Source organism: Micropterus salmoides, unplaced genomic scaffold, assembly GCF_014851395.1.
Source record: "Micropterus salmoides isolate LMB-PRFRI ecotype aquatic unplaced genomic scaffold, ASM1485139v1 Ms_hic_scaffold_8, whole genome shotgun sequence".
Taxonomy (NCBI): domain Eukaryota; kingdom Metazoa; phylum Chordata; class Actinopteri; order Centrarchiformes; family Centrarchidae; genus Micropterus; species Micropterus salmoides.
In genome coordinates this window covers 23,162,620-23,182,660 of record NW_024044570.1, presented here as the reverse complement: position 1 = coordinate 23,182,660, position 20,041 = coordinate 23,162,620, and the positions used below count along the sequence as shown (strand labels likewise).

General features: G+C 43.2%; 1 protein-coding gene across 10 annotated transcripts in view; it reads left to right on the top strand.

The window, feature by feature from the left end:
* The window catches only part of furinb (furin (paired basic amino acid cleaving enzyme) b), an 81,600-nt gene that overhangs the window by 45,479 nt on the left and 16,080 nt on the right, over positions 1 to 20,041 (top strand). For all 10 annotated transcript variants that reach the window (XM_038705058.1, XM_038705056.1, XM_038705057.1 and 7 more), the window contains 3 exons: positions 1,164 to 1,289; positions 1,447 to 1,523; positions 17,582 to 17,670. In XM_038705058.1, the coding sequence (XP_038560986.1) occupies positions 1,164 to 1,289; positions 1,447 to 1,523; positions 17,582 to 17,670 (292 nt within the window). The remainder of the gene's footprint in view (positions 1 to 1,163; positions 1,290 to 1,446; positions 1,524 to 17,581; positions 17,671 to 20,041) is intronic.

Genomic DNA, 20,041 nt, shown 5'->3' with positions numbered 1-20,041 from the left:
CATATTCAGAAGAAAACACCAGAGTGATTTTTGATTTTTTTGTGACATTAATTTCAGGGATTTTTCTTCTTATAAATTTCACACTTTCATCTAGGATTTTTTCTCTCGGTTATTAACCTCACCCTGGCTCCCTATTTTTTGGACATGTAAAATAGTATTATCTAAATAAATATCTAAATATGTGAAAACACTTAGGAGAATTCAATTATAGACTACAGATGGGCTACATCTAAGAAACAATCCCGTTAATTAATTATGATTTCCAGTTTAAATTCACCGAGGCTGCAGGGCTCACTGTCTAAACATGTTCAGAACTTTACTGCAACCGCAGTTGAACAAATCAGGATGAAATCTAAACATATTTTATGAAATGGTGTGTATTAATAATCTACTTCTCATCCTTAACACTGGGTACAGATGTGGTATGTAGTCCACGTGCAGGGTAACCTCGAGTTAACCACAAACAAAAGTTTAGAGATGTGGCGTGAATTGCAATTGCAACAGACCTCGGTTAACATCTAACCACCTTTCGTAGAACGGGTTAATCGGGAAGTTACACCCGACGTCACGAAGTTACTCGTGATTTGTCTCCTATAGAGGAAAGTCAGCCTTCCTTCATCTACCTGCGTTTATTTGTGACCATCTCTTTCACCTCCAGCGTTCACTTCTCTTCACACTTCTCACTGTAATCACACTGGGCTGTTTATTCATCCAAATCACGTTTTACCACTCTGCATCCCCTATTTGTCTCCCTCCCCCTCCTCTCAAATCTTGCAGACTGTTTGTTTTTTCTGTGTGAGAGGCAAATGCTCTCACTGCGATTTCTGACCTGCAACAAGTAGTCTCGTCTCTTTTTCTGACAGCATAACTACAGTAGAATGCTCACACTGGGCAGCTCAGCCTGAGGAGGCAGACATGTCACAGTGACGCCTTGAAATTAAATTTTAAGTGGTCATGAACCACCTCTGATCTTCCCTTTCATGTCTTGGTGTTTATTTTTCAAATGGACATTTCTTTTTTCATTTTTAACATAGCACATCAAGGGAAAGATCTTTACAGATGATTTAAACTGTTCTCACTCTGATAAACCCTTTCTCTTGGTTTGTCTTGGAAGTGTCAGTCACAGAAGATTGACAGCTGAACAAAAGCATTGTCTCTTCCAGTCCACCCCGACACAAGACCTGAATACCAAAGTAGCATGGGCTCAAGGCTACACAGGAAGAGGTGTAGTAGTGACTATCCTGGACGATGGCATTGAGAAAGACCATCCTGACCTATTCAGCAATTTTGTAAGTCAAAAAAAGTACAAAGCCTCTCCATTTGTAAAACGCAATTACAGCTAAAGAACATTTTTAAAGAAAAATGATAGTTTAGTGAAATGACAGCTTGAAGAGCAAGTTAAAATGACATGATTTGCGTCCTGCCCTTTTTCCATGTCTCTCATAGGACCCTGAGGCCAGCTATGATGTTAATGACGGAGATGCTGACCCCCAACCAAGATACACGCAGCGGAACGAGAACAGGTAATCTGGCAAAAGCAGCGACCTGGCAACACCACGACAAGGAACTGATCTTAATTGCTTCAAAATGAGCTTTCAAGCTTTATGGAAATTTGGCAAGGAGGCGCAGACATGATTGATTTTTATTCTGAGAGTGGAAGCACGCCCAACCATAAAGTGAGGAATCATTTGGACTGGGATTTTCTTTTTTACCAAACAACCCGTGTTGTTTTTGACTCTGCACTAGCTTCCTATAAATGTTAGTTGACAGGGAATGACAGTGGTGAGAAAGAGTGTATACGTCTTTTGGTCTATTGCTTTTGGCTAGAGCATTTACACTTAGAAACCAATTATATAAAGTTTGAAAGCACTGGTGCAGTCATTCTGCAAAGTCTTGAAAGATAGTTCTTTTTTTTTCCCCTTTTCTTTTTTTTTTTTGCTTCAGTACAAACCAAGCTGCTGTAGCTGCATTTCAAGGTCCAGCCCATATAGCCCCACAGCCACTTTTGGCACTTGTTTTTTGCTAATACGATACTTGTTTACTTGCCCTCAGTGATTCCCTTCCAGTCTTTGGTGATGGTATTAAAACATGTTCGCCTCAGTTTAATGATGGAACACTAAAGCTCCAACGAGGGCGAATCCTGAACCTTTATTCTCTCCCCCTTTTTCCAAACACCACAGTCCTCTGCCTTAGTCCAATCCCCCCTGGAGCAGAAGGGAAGCCACAACCCGCCTCTGAAATGCACATCAGGATTTGTTTCAAATCTCTCTCTTTTCTGGGACGACTGCCACAAGTCTTTTTGTAGTTGTTTGTTTTTTTTCTTTATTTCGGTTTCAAAGCGCAGTATCCACTTACAGTTGGTCAGAGGGAGAGCTAAATAAACTTAACAAGTTTTCGTTAGATTGTAGAAACTTGTATGAAAATAGAATCATTTCTGCGCTGTTGTTCTGATTTAAAATTTCTCTAAGACACTTCTGTTGTACAGATAGCGTTTTTCTGTCCTCATCTGAAATATGATCTTTTCATCTACAGTATTAACTTATCTTGAAAGAGGTTAGCATCAGCAAGTTTTTGAACAGAGCCTTTGTTTCTTGTCCTTGCCGACAGCTCGAGCAGCCATGCGGAGCGACCCCAGCCCTTTCTGTCAGTGTAAAGTAGATCCCACTCTGCCCCTGTTGATGGAACTAAGCACTGCTGGAGGGGATTACTCCCTGCCTCTGGTTCACTTCAGCTGCCCAACTGCACCGTGCTGTACTTCAGACATTCACACGTAATAAAAACTGAGATTTGCGCTCACACACACTCTGGTACCCATGTCAGTGGAATTACCAAAGCAATTATCTCGGACTGGATCAATTTATGGGCAAGGGTGTGTCTTTGTGCCTACAGCTACAGCTGTGGTGTTTGGAGTGACCTGTGGACAAATAATATCCAATGAGTTATGTAAATCACCACACAGTAATACAGGCCGACAGTGAGTAATGCTCACAACCCCCTCAAAATGGAATTATATGAATATATTCATAAGACAACAAATAGCAAAGGAAAGTCGGAGGCGGGCATTTTCAATAGCCATGAAGGCCAGTTTCATTTGTACTGATGACACGCAAGGCTGATTTTTGAATTCCAATTTCTGGGTTTTGCCATAGAGATGCTCTGCACCTCCTGAGTTGGCAGTTCCGGCAGATATTGTTGAAGGGGTTGCAGGCTAAGTTGAAGGATGGTTAGAGTCTGGCCAAGTAGGTAATCCATTTGTGCTTCATTGTGACTGTGTTTGACTTCTTTTCTCTACTTTATTCCATTTTTCCTCCGTTTTGTCAGTGTGATATGGATGTAGAGGGTGGGGCTGGATAGCCGGGTTGCTTTCACCTCCTGGACAGCCTGTCGGTAAAGCAGAATACTTGTGAAAACCTCAGAGTAAGAAGAGGGCTGTGCAATCTGGTCAATATCATTATCAGGATATTAATCAGATGTGGCTTCGAGGTAGAGCAGGTCGTCCACTAATCAGAAGGTAGGTGGTTCGATCCCTGGCTCCTTTTTGTACACATGAAACACAAGATTGAATTATCACCCAGAATGCAGTGATATGAATTCTGCAATTTATTAGTAGATATATGATGTTGTGATATACGATTGTCTATAGTAGCCTATATTAATACATGAATATGTACAAATGAATGCAGAGAAACCGGGGAAATGGTTTGAATTTCTTGAACCACGTATCTATAATTCGAGTCTCCTGCCCACTGCCCCCTCTTCTTCAAATGTATTCAGCCACACAAACACAGTGTCTGTCTCTCTAACTTCCCTTCCCTGGAGAGTTATTAGTTTCTGTAGGGAACTTTTCACATGGGTCCATTAATTGAGATCCACCCGTACCTTAAGATTGTGTAGTGACAGCCCCTATTAGAAAGTAATTTGGCATACTACACAGCCTTGTGTGTGTCCATCAGTCCAAACTAAATAAACTCAAGGCTAGGAAGATGAAGGAAAAGCTGTGCTGGCTAATCTGGTTGATGGCATTGAGAAAGACCAAGAAAAGTGTTGCTTCCCTCACCCCATAAAATTGCTTTGTCCTTGGTAGCACATGGCTATTTGTTTCTCTGACCATGAAAGTGCTGCTTCAGCAGAAATATACTACATAGGAAAAATGGTAAAAGAGCCTGCACCAGAAGACACACATCTTAAGTTTCATTTCATTAAATTCTTAATTTCTTCTAACATTAGTCAAGGTCGAGCAGGCTTCCCCTGCAATAGATAGTTTGGGGAAGCCAAGTATTTAATAGAGGTAAAGTTATATTTCAGTATCTTTTTTTGCTGTTTAAATAACCCCATAAATCACTAATATTAGTCAACATGAATTAACAGATGTATAAGTAAGGCGTCTTTCATGAATGAAACACAAACTTTAGTAATATTAACAAATAGTAACTGTAGTTAAGATCTTCACCATAAATCAGTGATTTCATACTGATTAGATTAGTAATTGATTTAACCTCTTGCGTATATCACTGACTTGTGAGACTAAATGGTTTGTTACTCGAGTATTTTGTGTACTTAGTTTAAAGAAAATAACATCTCAGTCTTATTTGAATTCAGGCTGCAACACAGGTAAATACTATCTGTGGGCACTGTGTCTTTGGCCAAACTCTGCCAGACAAGTGGCTTCTGAGGCCTGAGACGTTTTCCCATTTAAGTATGTGAATGCAAATGAAAACACAGCCCTGGGCTCTGCAGATCCACAGCCCTGCTGTACATACGCTGCATGCATACCCAAGTCTGTATTGAGGTAGTAAACCTGAGTCATCAAGGCAAGAGCACAAATCAAAGAAGACAGCTTCCTCCTGCGTCGTCTGCTGTAGTGCCTCTGTTACAGTGTTTGGCACAGCAGGTCGCACCTGTGCTGCGTTGCTGATCACACATTTTAGAACACAGCATTGTGTGGAATTGACATTCCTCAAGCATCCGTATTCATGCTCTCATGACGAGTATGTTTTTTGACATAAGAGAAGTAGTTTTTCCTCCGTGGTTTAAGGAACAAAAGACATTTTTAAACAGACAAACCAACTTTAGGCAGTGCAGTACTTGTGTGGCTAAATAGCAGCAATTGTCTCTCAATCCGCTATTGCTTGTAAAAGACTCCATCATAAACAACAGATACTGAAAGTAGACTTTACTTGTTTAAGTAGAAAGTGAACATACTTTAGTAAAAAGGCAACTTGTGGTAGGAGACTTCATTTGTCATTCTGATACTAACGCTTGACAGTTGGACAAAAGTTTTCCCAGACTCTTAAATGGACTGTTTGCAGTGTGAAACTGTGGAACTGTGAAAGAACAAAGAGAAAACAAGAAAAGGAACCTGTACACAAGTATTTTCTCTATTTACTCTGGCCATCACATGCTGCAGATAAATGCCTTCCATTGTTTACACCGAGTTTATCAATTATTGTTTACAAAGCTGCCACCGTTTGTCAAGCCTGAATAATGTAACTCTGCTTCCCCTCGTCTTGTTTATTCTGCAGGGGGCTGCTTGTTTATTTTCCAGACAGGCAGGCAGACTTTTTCAGAGGTGATGTTGGCAGGGACCTCACTCTTAAATTCCATTCCTCTGGCTTTCTGTCTGCTTTTCTACTCGTATGTTTTGCCAAATAAAAGGACAGTGTGATTGAAAGCCGCTGTTTTCTAAACATTTCAACAAGGTATAGCCCATGGTGAGCTGAGGTGGCAGTCCTAAGCCAAACCTCATTATACAAGACATTACCGATCACCTGGAGTCGGTCAGTATTACTCTGCTCTGTTGACTGGATAGGATTGAACTGGATGTTATAGCAGTTGTGTGTGAAGATAGTCCGTACAGTGCATGTCCTTGTTTTCAGATACCTTATGATCATTTTAAGCACAACAGCCCCATTAGGAGTGTATTTCCTACCATAGTGCACCATATACTAGAGTAGTGTTTCTCAACGGGGGCGGTATCGCCCCCCCCAGGGGCCATTCCGAGCACGATGAGGGGCGCTGGAAGCAATATTTTGGAAGGGGGGGCGCTAAACTGCTTTTGGGAGGCGTTTGTTGGTTGGAAATTCTAAGGTGAGTTTACACTTCAGATTCACAACAATACGAGTTTAAACTTTAAACTACTTGCAAAAAACTGTGGTCTGCAACATTAAAACCTGCCAGTTGAATCCAGTGCGACTGGACGAGACTGTATTTTTTCTCAGTCAGCTTCGTGCTGCCTTCATGGGAAGGGGAAGTCAGAGTATCATCTCAAAAATTTTACCCACATGGCGTTTACTGTGTGAACTCTGGAAAATTGATGTTCTCTTTCTTGGTGGAAAAGTGTTTATTTCTCTGAGGAATACACCGTGAACGTCTTGTTATCGCAGTGGTTACACATTTACAAGAGGTATATTCCGCTGTCGGACTCGCCCTGAAAGCAACTTCGCTGCGACACCAGTGAGTGACGTGGACCCACCTCGCGCAGACAGTTTATAGACATATACTGTAGTTTCAGTAGGCTATAAAAATGTAACGTTAAAAACTGATGCCCTGTCTTGCTCTGTTGGGGATTGAAAGCGGCACTTTATCAAAGGTGCTGAAGTTAACGTGTGTGGAATTATTCGTGAGCTTTCTGTCTGATCACAGGTGTTGGTTAGTTTCTTTTCCCCCCGGCATGAGCACCTCCTCGTCTCATTCTGTTCTGTCTGTTAGAAGGCGAGGGGATACTTCCAGCGAATCAGTAAAATAATGCAGTATAGGGCATGTAGTAAAATATTATCAATTCTCTTTAAATAGGCTATTGAAGTTAGTCTCCCATTGCGACTTTTTTTATTTACATGTCGGAGAACTCAGATATGTGGGAGAGATTCTGAATGTGCAGAAAGTTTTGAACATGAGGAGATAAGTTACAGTGTTTCCCATATATTCATTTATTTGTGGCGGCCTGCCACTATATCAACGCTGACCGCCACATTTTTCGATTTTTTTTTTACTAGGCCTATTTAAAATTGTATTGAGCTGCAGGCAGCGCGTATTTGCGCAGCACTTCCTCTCGCTCGTCTCTCTCATCCGTCCCTCGATCTCTCGCTCTCTCTCCCTCGTTAACACAGCTGCACAAATCTGTCCAACACAAGCTGTCAATGTCGGAGACCCAGCTAATAAAAGTTATTAGCAAGCATGTAAGGAGCCTAGCTAATAAGGAGAGCTAAGTTAATGTTATAATACAGCTGGGTTTTCGAGGCTAGCATGCTATACAGCTGCGCCACAGTTACACGTTCATTCTGTGGGAAACCCTGAGTTATGATAAGTTATTAACAGATGAGCTAATAAAGTCCAGTCAATAACTGAATTAAAAGAAATTCATTTATTACAGAGATGAAAAGAGGCCACAAACACATTTAAATAGGTTACTTCCCCACAAAAGAGGTGGTAAGACTTAATCATGTGTCACTCAGCATATTAAATAAGTTGATCTACAGAATAAAAATATTTAAAAGCAATAAGAATGTCTGAGAGCCTCACTAGATTATATTCTATTATAATTATTTTATATAAATTGTAACTTTTGACATTTCCACCATAAATTGGTGCAGAAAAGGCAGAAATTGGAGGAGAAATTTTAATGGACCCCCCCCACTTATTAAGTGCCCCATCCAAGAAAACAGTATCTGGTTTCACACACAGTTTCTGGGAGGAACATTCACTTATTTGTTAAATATAATTACTTTTCACATGCCTTTTTGTTACATTTTCCATGTTTTTAATAACAATAGTAACAATAAAAAAAATCAACAATATTCAGGGCAAATAGCAAACATCTTTTTTGATGGTGGGGCGGTAAGGGACCTGGATAATGGATAGGGGGGCGCTGGCCCAAAAAGTTTGAGAACCCCTGTACTAGAGTAAAAATACATATTATTCAGAGAGTAGCACAGCTGTTACTGTGTTGCCTCACGGTAAAAATATATATTTCTGGCCTCCTCCTTTGTAGAGTCAGATTTGTTTCTCTCCACATCCGCATGAGTTTCCTCAAATGTATGGTAGAGTCTAAATTGCCTGTTGGTATTATGGTCCGACAGTTACTGTGTCTATCTGTATTTGCCTGACAATGGACTGACATCTTTCCATGTTCCAAGTGTTTCCATGTTATCCGTTCTTTAGAAGGCTGGATACAGCGCTTCTGTGTTCGGCCACACAATGAAGAGATCTCCCCTCCACACTCCAGTGTAACCATTTGAACAAACCTGCCTGAGGCCAGAGCTGAGCAGAAAATAGCCTAATCCTTTTGGCAGCTCCAATAAACGGACCCTATTCAGTCCCTCTAAAAACAGATATTAACCAGCAGAGCAATGCCAAGAGACACATCCTGCAGTTAAGCCAAGCATGGGTTAGACATCAAGACATCAGTCACACTTGATGATGCATAGCTCAACACACATGCTCTATACAACACAACACAGACACCACATAGGTGTGTATGTGTGGTCACTTTAGCCTGCCATCTGTTAACATACATTCTCAGTGCCTGAATACGCATCTTTACATTTCAGGCACTGTATGAGAAAGTATGCCATGTCAGAAATATTGTGCTTTTCTCACTCATCTGCTAATAGTAATACCTAGAGAACGTCTCGGGTTACGTATGTAACCCTTGTTCCCCGAGAAGGAGAATGAGACACTGCGTCGGTGACAACACTATGGGAACGCCTCTGGGCGTGGCAGGGCTGAACTATGAATGAAATTACTCCAATCCTATTGGTGTTACTAGAACGGTAGTGTGTGACGGCGTAACCGGAGGGGTATATAAGCATGCCGGCACACAGGACATATTAGCCCTTTCTATGAAGCAAGACACTCCAGGCGGCGTGAGGTGTGGCGGACCGACGCAGTTTCTCGTTCCCCTTCGAGGGAACTCTAACTGCATCGGTGACGACTCTATGGGAACGAGATACCCACTTAGGCCGCGCCGAAACCCCGCCTGCCCCCCAGCATGCAGAACCTGACGGCACGACTAGGAGGAGAGCGCACGGATGCCGGGTGCAGAAGGAAGGTCCAGACTGTAAAACCGGATAAAAGTGTGAGGGGTGGCCGAGCCAGCCGCGTCACACAAATCCTGGAGTGACGCCCCTGCGAGCAAGGCCCTAGAAGCCGGCATGCCTCGAGTAGAGTGCGCCCTTACGGCCATAGGTGAAGGCAAACCGCGCACCTGATAGGCCAGGGAAATAGTCTGAACGATTCGGTTGCTGAGGTTTTGTGTAGAAGTGGGGAGCCGAACCTTGGGGGACCCGAAACACACCAGCAACTGGTCTGCTTTCCTCCACCGGGAAGACCTCAGAGTATAAATACTCAATGGTCTGACAGGGCAGAGTAGATGAAGTCTCCCGTCCTCCGCCGTCACATGAGGTGGGGGATGAAACGCCTGCAGCACCGTGGACCCTGCCAGTCTGGCCGGAACCTTAGGGACATAACCTGGACAAGGGTGCAGGATGACTCTGACCCTCCCCGGGGCAAACTCCAGGCATCGGGGATAAATCAAAAGTGCCTGGAGATCCCCCACCCTCCTCAGAGAGGTGATTGTTACGGCCGCCGCTGGCTGCCTTAGAGTAGTTGTGTTTTGGAGTTCTCTGAACAGTATGCAAATCCCCGCTGCAAGCACCTGTTGAGGATTGGTTCCCCTGGACCTGGAACCACCCACTTCCTGGTTGCTGTTTGCTGGCGTCTGATTGGTGTGGCCGAAGATCCAACCGAACCTGCCAACCAGGACTCACCAATCAACACCAGCTGGCCTGCTAATAGTTTGTGTTCCTGCAGTTCGAGGCGACTGTGGGAACCCTGGAACGAGTCACGGGTCTCATCCTCCTGGCTCCACGGAGGAAGCGCACGACCACGACCTGCCCAAGGGCCCATCACTCAGAGGGGCGTGGAATGCTGCAATGGCAGCCACATACACTTTGAGCGTGGACGGGGAGAGGCTAGCTGAGAAACGGTGCTGTAGGAACTCCAGTATCACAATTACCGAGCAGGTAACTGGGTCCACCGCCCGTTCTCTGCACCAGGTGGTGAACACATTCCACTTTAGGCCGTACATCCTTCTTGTGGACGGGGCTCTGTACCTGAGCAGCGTCTCGACTGCTCCTGTCGTCAGGCCCGCCTCTAGGAACTGCGCCCCTTAGGGGCCAGACCCATAGCTGCCACAGGGCGGGGTGCGGGTGAAAGATCCGGCCCTCCGCCTGGGACAGCAGGTCTCTCCTCAGAGGGACCTGCCACGGCGGGCCCTCGAGGAGCAATATTAAATCCGAGAACCACACTTGTGCCAGCCAAAACAGGGCTACTAGTAGTAGACTGACGCCGTCCTGGTGGACCCGCTCCAGAACTGGAAACACATAAAGACGCAGCCTCGGACCACGTCTGCACCATGGCATCCAGCCCTAGCGGGGCTGGGGGCGAGAGGGAGAACCACAGGGAACAGTGCGCCGTCTCTCGGGACGCAAGTCCACGTCTATGGGGCCGAACTCTTCGCATAATAACTCCACCACCTCGGGGTGGAGTCTCCCAGTCTTCCCGTCCTCAGATCCGTCTTCTCGGGGGGCTGTGGGCGAGAGCGCCGTCTTGCATCCCAGGTTGGTTGAGGGGGATCCCATGAAGTGATGCTCTGCTTCTGGCTGCGGCGGTAGGTGCTGGATGAAGGCTGCGTCCGCCTTTCCTGAGCCGTCACGATCCTGGAGTCTGACTGGCGGGGGAGATATCGTTCAAACGCCTCCCCCTGAGTTTTGGCATGCTGGAACCTGTTGACGACAGCATCTACTGCTTCGCCAAACAGGCCAGTAGGCGAGAGGGGCACATCCAGGAGAAAAGCCCTCTCCTTCCCCTGGATGCCTGAGAGGTTGAGCCACAGATGGCACTCCGTAGCCACCAAAGCCACCATGGATCGGCCGAGGGAACGGGCCGTTTCCTTGGTCACACGGAGAGCTAAGTCCGTCGCTCTACGGAGCTCAGTCAGGTCCTCCTCAAAGGGACCTCCCCCTACGTCACCGTCCCGAAGGAGATCGGCCTGGTATGCCTGCAAGACAGCCATCGTGTGCAGTCTAGCACCAGCTCGACCCGCTGCCATGTAGGCCTTGCCCACCAAATCGGACGTCATCCGACACGGCTTAGTGGGGAGCGCCGGCGTCCGGAGGGATGAGGCGAGGTTGGGAGAGAGGTAGCTAGCCAGCGCCTCCTCCACTCGTGGCATCGCTCCGTAGCTGTGCTGTCTGATCTCCGTCACGTTGCCGTAGTCCAGCCAGGGGGACGTAGACAGCCGTGCAGAGAAGGGTTTGTTTCACAATCTACACAACTCGTGTACATCCGGAAAAAATGGTAAGGGCCCATAGGGGGGTGGCGCTTGGTGTTGCAGAAACCGCTCGTCTAGTTTGCTGCCCACCGACGGCTGCTGCACCGCCTGTGGCCAATCAATGTCACCACTTCTAACAACTCCTCGTATCCTGGCGAGGGCTGATGACGTTCTGTTTCCCCGAAGTCATTCTCCATGCTAAGCACATCTAGCTCCTCAGAGCCAGATCGTGCAAGCCTCTCCGGACTCACCCCTTGAGTGGGAGAAACCGAGAAACAGGCTCCTGATCGGGGATGAGGGGAGGAGGATTCCACGGACAAGGACCGGAAAAAGGCCTCAGCCGTTCCGGCACCCTCGGCGATCTCGCGTTACGATCCCCAGGATCGGAGCCGCCGCGACGCCTCAGCGACCGCGGGGCCTGTGCCACAGGGAGAGCGTATCCAACCATCCTCTAGAAAGAGAGCCGCTCCAGACCTCAGCACCCTCAGGGGCAGGGCCTTGCAATGGTCGCAGGCAGCCCCCTCGAGAGCTGCCTGGGTTTGCGACATCCCCAGGCATGAGACGCACATCCCATGGGTATCACCTTCCGTGATGAAGCGCTGACAAGGAAAGACAAACTGTCGGAATCGCGTCGACATGATCTGCTTCGTCTCGACTTCAGGTAGGATGATGGAGCTTCCAAACATAGCCAGAGTGCCTGCTGAATAGAAAGAAGCTAATGTGTCCTGTGTGCCGGCGTGCTTATATACCCCTCCGGTTACGCCGTCACACACTACTGTTCTAGTAACACCAATAGGATTGGAGTAGTTTCATTCATAGTTCAGCCCTGCCACGCCCAGAGGCATTCCCATAGTGTCGTCACCGACACAGTTCGAGTTCCCTCGAAGGGGAACTTTGAGACATTTTGTCATTTAGGTCTACTCATTTAGCTTAAGGGGCACTCTACTGATTTTACACATGAAGGCCAGTTAACTCATCATGAAAAGAACTACTTTGTTAAAACATATGTATAAAATAACTCTGATGTCACCAAAGTGTTGTAAACTGCAGGTGTGGAGTTTGAAAAAAGTGGGCATTTAAGAGGCAGGGAGCGTCTACTAAAAAGAGGCCATAATGCTCATTTGCATTATGGGAAATGTTGGATCCAGCGTTTTTGGAGCTTGACCCACTACTTCACCCTCTGCAAATTTGATTCTGACTGTTATTTATTTTTATTTTATTTTTGCATCTGTCTGTCTTGTGAATCCCCCACCTTTATGGAAGAGTAATACTAAATCACTGGAGCAAGCCTTTAAGGTTAGATTTATAGTTTTGCATTAAGGGGTTACTCATGCAGCTACACCAAAGGCTATCTGACATTAGCCTCCTCAAAAATGGATCTACACGTCAAGGCTACTGAGTGTACAGGGATACTACTTAAAGACAGCAACAAGTTGGATTGGTCAGCATGGGTTACTTGTGTTGTGCCTCCAAGTTTCTGATACAGGTAGATATTGTTGAAAGTAAAGACAAAATGAGAACCGTGAGGAAAGACTCAGTTATCAGCTCTTTTTCAAAACCCATGCTCTGTCACAGTGAATGAAAGAATGTAAATAATAGTATACATCCAGCTCTGGATCTAAAGCACCTCCTTTACTTAATAATAATGTCATATTTTACCTCCTACAACTGCTCAGAATCCCATCCCACAGTGTCTTATAGTGATAACAAAATAGCTTGTGACAAAATCATGGAATTAGTCATAACCAAAAAACATTTACTAACATTATTAATAATTACATTAATAATAACAGTAAACTAGGTGAATGCTGACTTTAAGATTAGGAAATCTGTGATGAAGATCTAAACTCTGGATCTGAGCGCATACTGTACATTGTTAGATTGCATCGTGCAGTATATTGACTCACTCTGTGGTTACATTGTGTTGGGTGTCATGTCTACATTCTCCAGTAAATGGCAGGGCAGTGACTTGACCAAATATGGTGCCTTGTCCTGAGGAGGAGAGATAAAAGCATTACCTCATTCTGTCCCTTCGCTCCTGATAAGATAAGGGAGGTCATATTGGCTGTGAGAATAGAGCGTCTCTAGTTCAGCAGCCCTTTATCTAAGCTTTGTTGGGTCTTTTCTCCACAGTTGTTTTTTGTTTTTTAACAAAGCCTGTAGCTTTTGCCATGCTCCGGCTCACATATGAATGATTTATTTACCGTGATTGTCTTTCTCTGAGACGAGGACACTATTTTTAAAGCGTTTTGTTGTTTTCCCTTGTCTCTTGGGTAAACTTTCAACTCTAACTTTTCAAACTACACTTGCGCCCGACTTCGGGAGTTGTTGTGTCTGACATCTATTTCGAATGGATATAGAATGGAGGCATTCAGTAAAGTCTCTCGGAAATCATTTAATTTCACGGACATTTGACAGATAAAATTGTGGCGTCTCAAACCTTTTGTCTGCTCTGGCGCGTCTGAGCCTCACTGGATATATTAAGCTGTCTGGCTGTTTTAGCTGAATTCAATCCAGGTCAATCACTCATTCGCGCGCACGCACACACATATTTGCACATGCAGATAGTATTCAAAACAGCTGCATCTTGGTGTGTACGGCCCATCTAAATGTCTTCCCAGGCCTCTGGCTCGGTGTGTTAACTCTGCCGGTCCTGGCTGAATCCCCTGGCTGGCATCACATCTGACATGTGTTGTCTGGAGCACAAAAGCCTTTTTTTTACAATGCTGCGGATGAAACGATATCTGTACTTACAGATAGTTGCAGTCGCTAATTAGATAGCAAAAAAGATGATTTACTTCCAGACACAAATTCAGAGCGTCTTTGTTTCAAAGTCGTGAGCCAAGCTTTTAGTTTTTGTTTTTAAACAAAAGTCATTGACAGATGACTCTTGAAGCTGCTATTTGCAGTGCGATTCAGCTGCAAATGTCTACACAGTGCAAGCATGTAGTATTTTGGGCCAAGCCATCTGGCGGGCCAGGGTGCTGACTATGTGTGTTTTTGGCCAGTGTGGATGGTTGCAAGCTCTCTGGTCTGTGTATTAAAGCATAGTGAAAGAATATGCTCCCAATAGAAATTAGGGTTTCCTCTATGTTTATTCCGTGGTGTTCTGGCACAAGAAATACAACACTGCAAAAGAAAATGTGACATGTATATGGCTTTAAAATGTAGCTAAACTAAAACAAACGACTCCAAAGCTGAAGTTGAATGTATCATTTTTAAATATCATTTCCCAAGAAAGATGGCTCATAAATTGGATCGTGCACTGGATCCGTACACATTAACAGAGACTGGTGTGCAGCAGTGACCCACTACTACATTAAATTACTGAGGAAGCACTTAGTGTCTTGTAAGTCTTCAAATATGGATCTCATCTACGTTTGTTTTTATGTTTTATGCTAAGCAGGTACATTAAAATATATAAATGCAGGAGGATAAATTGTGCTGGGTCTGTTCTGAATAGCACTAATGCCCAGCTTTTTCTATCTCAAACCGAGCTACACCACCAACATAAAATCTTCTCACTCATAACTTATAATGAGGGAAAGAATATAAATGCTAGTCACTCTCAGTAAGGCTAGTGGTCTAATAGCTACATTCATGTCTGTTTGTAAATGACTGTCAGCCACCATTCAGCACCCACTCTGTGTGTTTTATCACATATTAACATGATTGATTTTGTGTGGACAAGCCAGTCAGTCAGACATTGTCTGGCGCGCAGTGGTGAGCTAAAATGTAATGAGTGGGCAGGTCTGTTCCTATTTAGAGCTCTGATTAAACAATGGACACTCTCTAAAAGGTCTGCTTGCCACTTCACGTGCAGACAGAGATGTCCTGCTATACAGAGGTCAGCGTATCCGGAATCTGAATAACTAAGACTGTGGACTCCACCTCAAACGTTTTCTTACGTTAGGCGTTTTTTTAATAAACGGATAAACTGACTTGATTTGTGTATGTGAACTGTAATGATTTTCTAATGCTTATTAGGTCATTACGGTGTTTGAAACTGCATTTTTCACAGCACTGCAAAGAAACGGCCCCCCTACATAGTAAGTCCCAATTTAACCCCTGGGTATATATCGTCAACTCTTTGTCAACTGTTGCCATTTATACAATATGAAATGAGCTAGTTAGCAGTAAAACAATGTAGTTTAATGTCTTGATAGCAATGGTAACATTTGTAGTGCATTTGTGATGTAGTGCACCCTGTCATTTACATTTTACTCATTTAGCGAACGCTTTTATCCAAAGCAACGTACATTTGTTTTATATGGAGGTCGCACGCCTCTGGAGCAACTAGGGGTTAAGTGTCTCGCGAGGTTCTTGTGTAAAGTCATATCCGTCCGTGAAAAATAAACCCCGTCAGGCCCGTTGATTGTTTGATTAAAATTCAGCTTCTAGTTTATGACAGCCCAGGTCATGTAATAAATGATTTGTTAGGAAGTACAATTAACCTGCAACATTGTTTTTCTTCACGCTGTCTTTTTTCTCTCTCCCTGTTCTTTGAAGTTATAAATCCAGAGCTTTGGGAAAAAAAAAAAAAGACAGAAGAAGAATTAGGAAGAAAACCGCCGCTTAAATGTTTTAGAGAGAAAAGGCTGAGAATTAGCGGGAGGGTAATATATCACAGAGCTACACAGAGTCTAATCAGGATCCCAGCTGGAGGCGTAGCCTTGCTCTGACCCTGTGAAACGACTTTGTCCTCTGCCTCATCATCAGCGAGGTTGGGGGATCAAACAGGAAGTGATTTTTAGCTCTTCCATAACAATACTGTGGATGTAATTAGCTTTGTTCCAATAACATTCACACAGCTCGCCCCAGAGACGGGTGTGAAACTGTACACCTCCTAATCAGATATCTGCACTGTAATCAGGAGACAATCTTAATGACCTGTGTTAAATGCCAAATGCTCATTCTGCTCCATCCAATCGCAGTCTGATCACACCGCTTCAACCCAAGAAATCAGTGAAACAAATTAAATCCATTTCACTAGCGATTTTTTTTTTTTTTGCCTGGAATGATGCAAAGCTGTAAAGGTTTCAATTTAGACTTTTCATTGTCTTTTATGAGACCCGATCTGTAGTTGATAAAGTAAACTTTTGGGGTTGGAGTGGTTTTCGTTGGTGTATTTAATGTCTAGTCTTCCCTCTACGGGGGAACTGTCTGTTCTCTGAAACTCAAGACTGGTTGAAGGTATTAATGAGGGACTTTGTGAATAATTCATGTACATCAATAACATTTCCTATTTCACTTGGATGGCCTGTGGCCGGTGAGTGTCAAGGTAAAGTTAGTTTTAGACAGGTCTTTGTATTTGTCTTCAGTTTTCACTTAAGTTATTTTAGACTGGAAGAGCCAGTATCCTGTAACCCTGTAGCCTGTGCACCAGTAGAAAAGATTTTCAACATTTCTTTCTCAGAAAATGAGTACACGTGAAAAGAGGAGCTCTCTGAAGTAGCTGTGACTGAAGAAGATTGTATAAGTACTGCATATTCACTTTATTCAAACTTACAGTCCTTGCTATTATTTTGAGAATTTAAAAAGATCAAACTCCTTAACAAATGTGCTTCATCAGGAGGATCAACAGTGTTTGGTCGTTTGGGTCAGATTTTAATGTTACTAATCTCTGATTGGTGCACCTTTTTATTTCTAACTGTAAAAATAGAGACAGTAACTTCACTATACTAATTGACATATAAACTACAACTATTTAACAAAAACAAAAATATTGAAATCTCTCTTGTGAAACAACCGAAACTGTTCAGACTTCGGCAAAAAATAATAATAAAATAAATAAATAAAAATAAAGCTGATAAAGAACATGTGTTTTCAAGGCCTTTCAGCATTTTCGTCATATAATCATCAGGTGACAGTTTTAGTTGCTCCACATGAGGATTTTTCCTTTGTATGTATGATTGTGGTTAATAGAGCACATGTACAGAGCAGTGACGTTTATACGCCTGACTTTTTTGTTTATGCTTATTGTTCCGACTCTAACACGAGTCTGCTGCAGTTGCAAAGGGCCACTGGGTTTATGCTTCTCTTTTGACTGTGTAACACCCTGATCTTTTAGATAATATTGTAGCTGAAGTGTTGCTAAAAATACACCAAACATTCATTGCTTTTTTACTGTTAGTATTTAGCTGAGTTGTTGTGTATGCTCCTGCTTGATGTGCGAATTCTTTCTTTGTAATCTGCCCCCTTTGTTCGTTCCTCTCCTTTATGACTTTGTTTTTGGCTCTTTTCTCTTCCCAGACATGGAACACGATGTGCAGGGGAAGTCGCAGCTTCAGCCAACAACGGTGTGTGTGGTGTAGGTGTGGCCTATAATGCTAAAATCGGAGGTGAGTCAAGCACTGGGATTTTTAATTGGGAACAATGTTTAATTAGAAATGATATTAACTTAAATGAGTTTGAATTTCATTTGAAATAATATGCACAATACTGTTCACATTCAAACATTTCAGCTAGGCTACTTTCAGTCTGGGATCTGAATCAGAGTCTTCATATTTTAATGCTGATATCCATAATGTTGATTTTCCTGGACCATCCTTTACGGACCGGTTTTCCTGGACCGGGCTTTTACCGACAGATTGACTCCCTGTTTTTTAGATGCAAGCATGAAAGTGTGCTGCAGAGGTTGCCAAGAGTGCACACTGAATTGTCCTTGTTCCATCTATTGCCACACAGAAGAATAGCTTTTGATTATTTTCTGCAGGTTTTCCTCCTTGTGAGCATTGCTGTGTGTGTGAGCATGCTTGTGTCACCACCTGGCTCAACATTGTGTGACAACAAAGAGAGACCACAGTGTGTAAACAATACTGTATGTTTTGATTAAATAAATTAAGCAATACATATAATACAGATCAGTGTGTATCCAGTGTCTATGTGAGTGATGAGGAGTGTGTCTGAGATTGTGAAACACAAAGGACAAACACAACAATGTCGGGCAGCAGGAGAGAGAGCGAAAGAATCTTGCAGGTCTGATTTATAGCCTCCTGAGCCCATCCTGCTCAGGTGTGTTACATCTTTGACAAGGGGCCTTTCCGAAATTAGACCCTTGCCACTTCCACCCCCCGTAACAGAGTGAACTCTGGTCAGAGTCACCCTCACAGCCAAATCGAGCTCCCTAACCCGCCTAGGCTGTAAGACCACGGCCAACTTTTGGACAAACTACCCTGTCCCTAGCATAAATAGGATCTAACGTTACCGCTGCACTCACTGCTATAAAATGTGTATCAAATAAACAGCTGTATTAAGATTCAGGATTGATGATGAGGAAAAATGTCTTTTTTGCAATAACGAAACAGATACCATTTGTCATGTATTTGGTGTGTTTATGAACCAAATTATTATGGTTCTTTTATGAAAAGATTGATATTCATTGTAAAAGAATAGCCTATATATTTTAAACTTCTTTATCTTACATGAAGAATATTACATGATACATACAAATACATGACCTAAAAACAATCCACAAATACATCATTTTAAAATAGAAATCAAACATTATATTGAAACATTATATGATCTGAAAAATTTAAATGATGAAAATATGGAAAGACTTAACTACTTTTCTTTAATGCGTTTGTTACGTGATACCCCTGTGTATCTAGTTGTGTCATGTTCAATTATTCTGTCATTTAATGTAGGCTATTTCGTTTTGGCTGAAGATTTTCGTATTAAACACAATTCAATAAGAAAAAATAACAGTTGTATTGTCTATCAGACAAGAGCATTTTTTTTATTAAACACAATATAACCTTTGGGCTACGTTGTTAACCTGTGAATGGTGATATGAAATATTAGTGTAGTTTCGGAATTAAAAATCCTACATGTTAACCGGCAAAGTCACGCGGAACTCACATTTGAAAGGAAGGTCTCCCATCGTGCAGCAAAGGGTGTTAAACACCTTCAACAAGCCAGCATCGGTGCTGACTCAGCATAGGAGGGTTTAATAACCCACTCCACCCTCATTGGTTTCGGATGGGACTCATAGTGGCGAACCCTCCGCATGAACGCACTAACAGAGTGGAAGGCAGGGAGAGGAAATAGCAAGTACTTTCGGAAAGGAATCAACTTCCTGTATTAAAGGGAAAAACACAGCCAACGGAATTAGATTCTTGCGTGACATAAAGAAAGAAACCACCAGTGTTAAAAGCCTAAATTTAAATCTGAAATCTACACGTTTTTATGCATTGTCAGTGATGAGCCATTATCTGAATAAATTCTTCAGTGAATCTGTTTTTGTGTTATTGTTGTTTTATTCAAACCAGCACATATTCAAACTCACCCCACCTTTATTTTGGCACTTGGCTTGAAACTCCAGTCTTTCTTCCAGCAATTAGAAAGAAAGCAAGTTCAATTGTTTCAAGTGTTGAGTCCTTTGCGATGAGGGAACAACCTAAATTTAGTATTATGTTCTTGCCAAGAAAACTGACTTCACAACCCATTGGACATCTTTTCATACCACTGTGTAAATCATCTACCTAAAAAAAGCTGGTGAAAATAAGGTAGGCTCCTTTTTAAACACATAAAGCTGTCAGCATGTGCAGGTATGCATTAACGACAAAGCCGAGAATGTCATTTAAAAATTTGGTTGGGTTTTTTCTGTTGTTGTTTTTTTGCCTTGTGAAAATGTTTGCACTTGATAAAGTATTCCAAGGAGGTTTTTGGTAACTTTTGTCACCAAACAATCTGTCAGTGACAGTGACG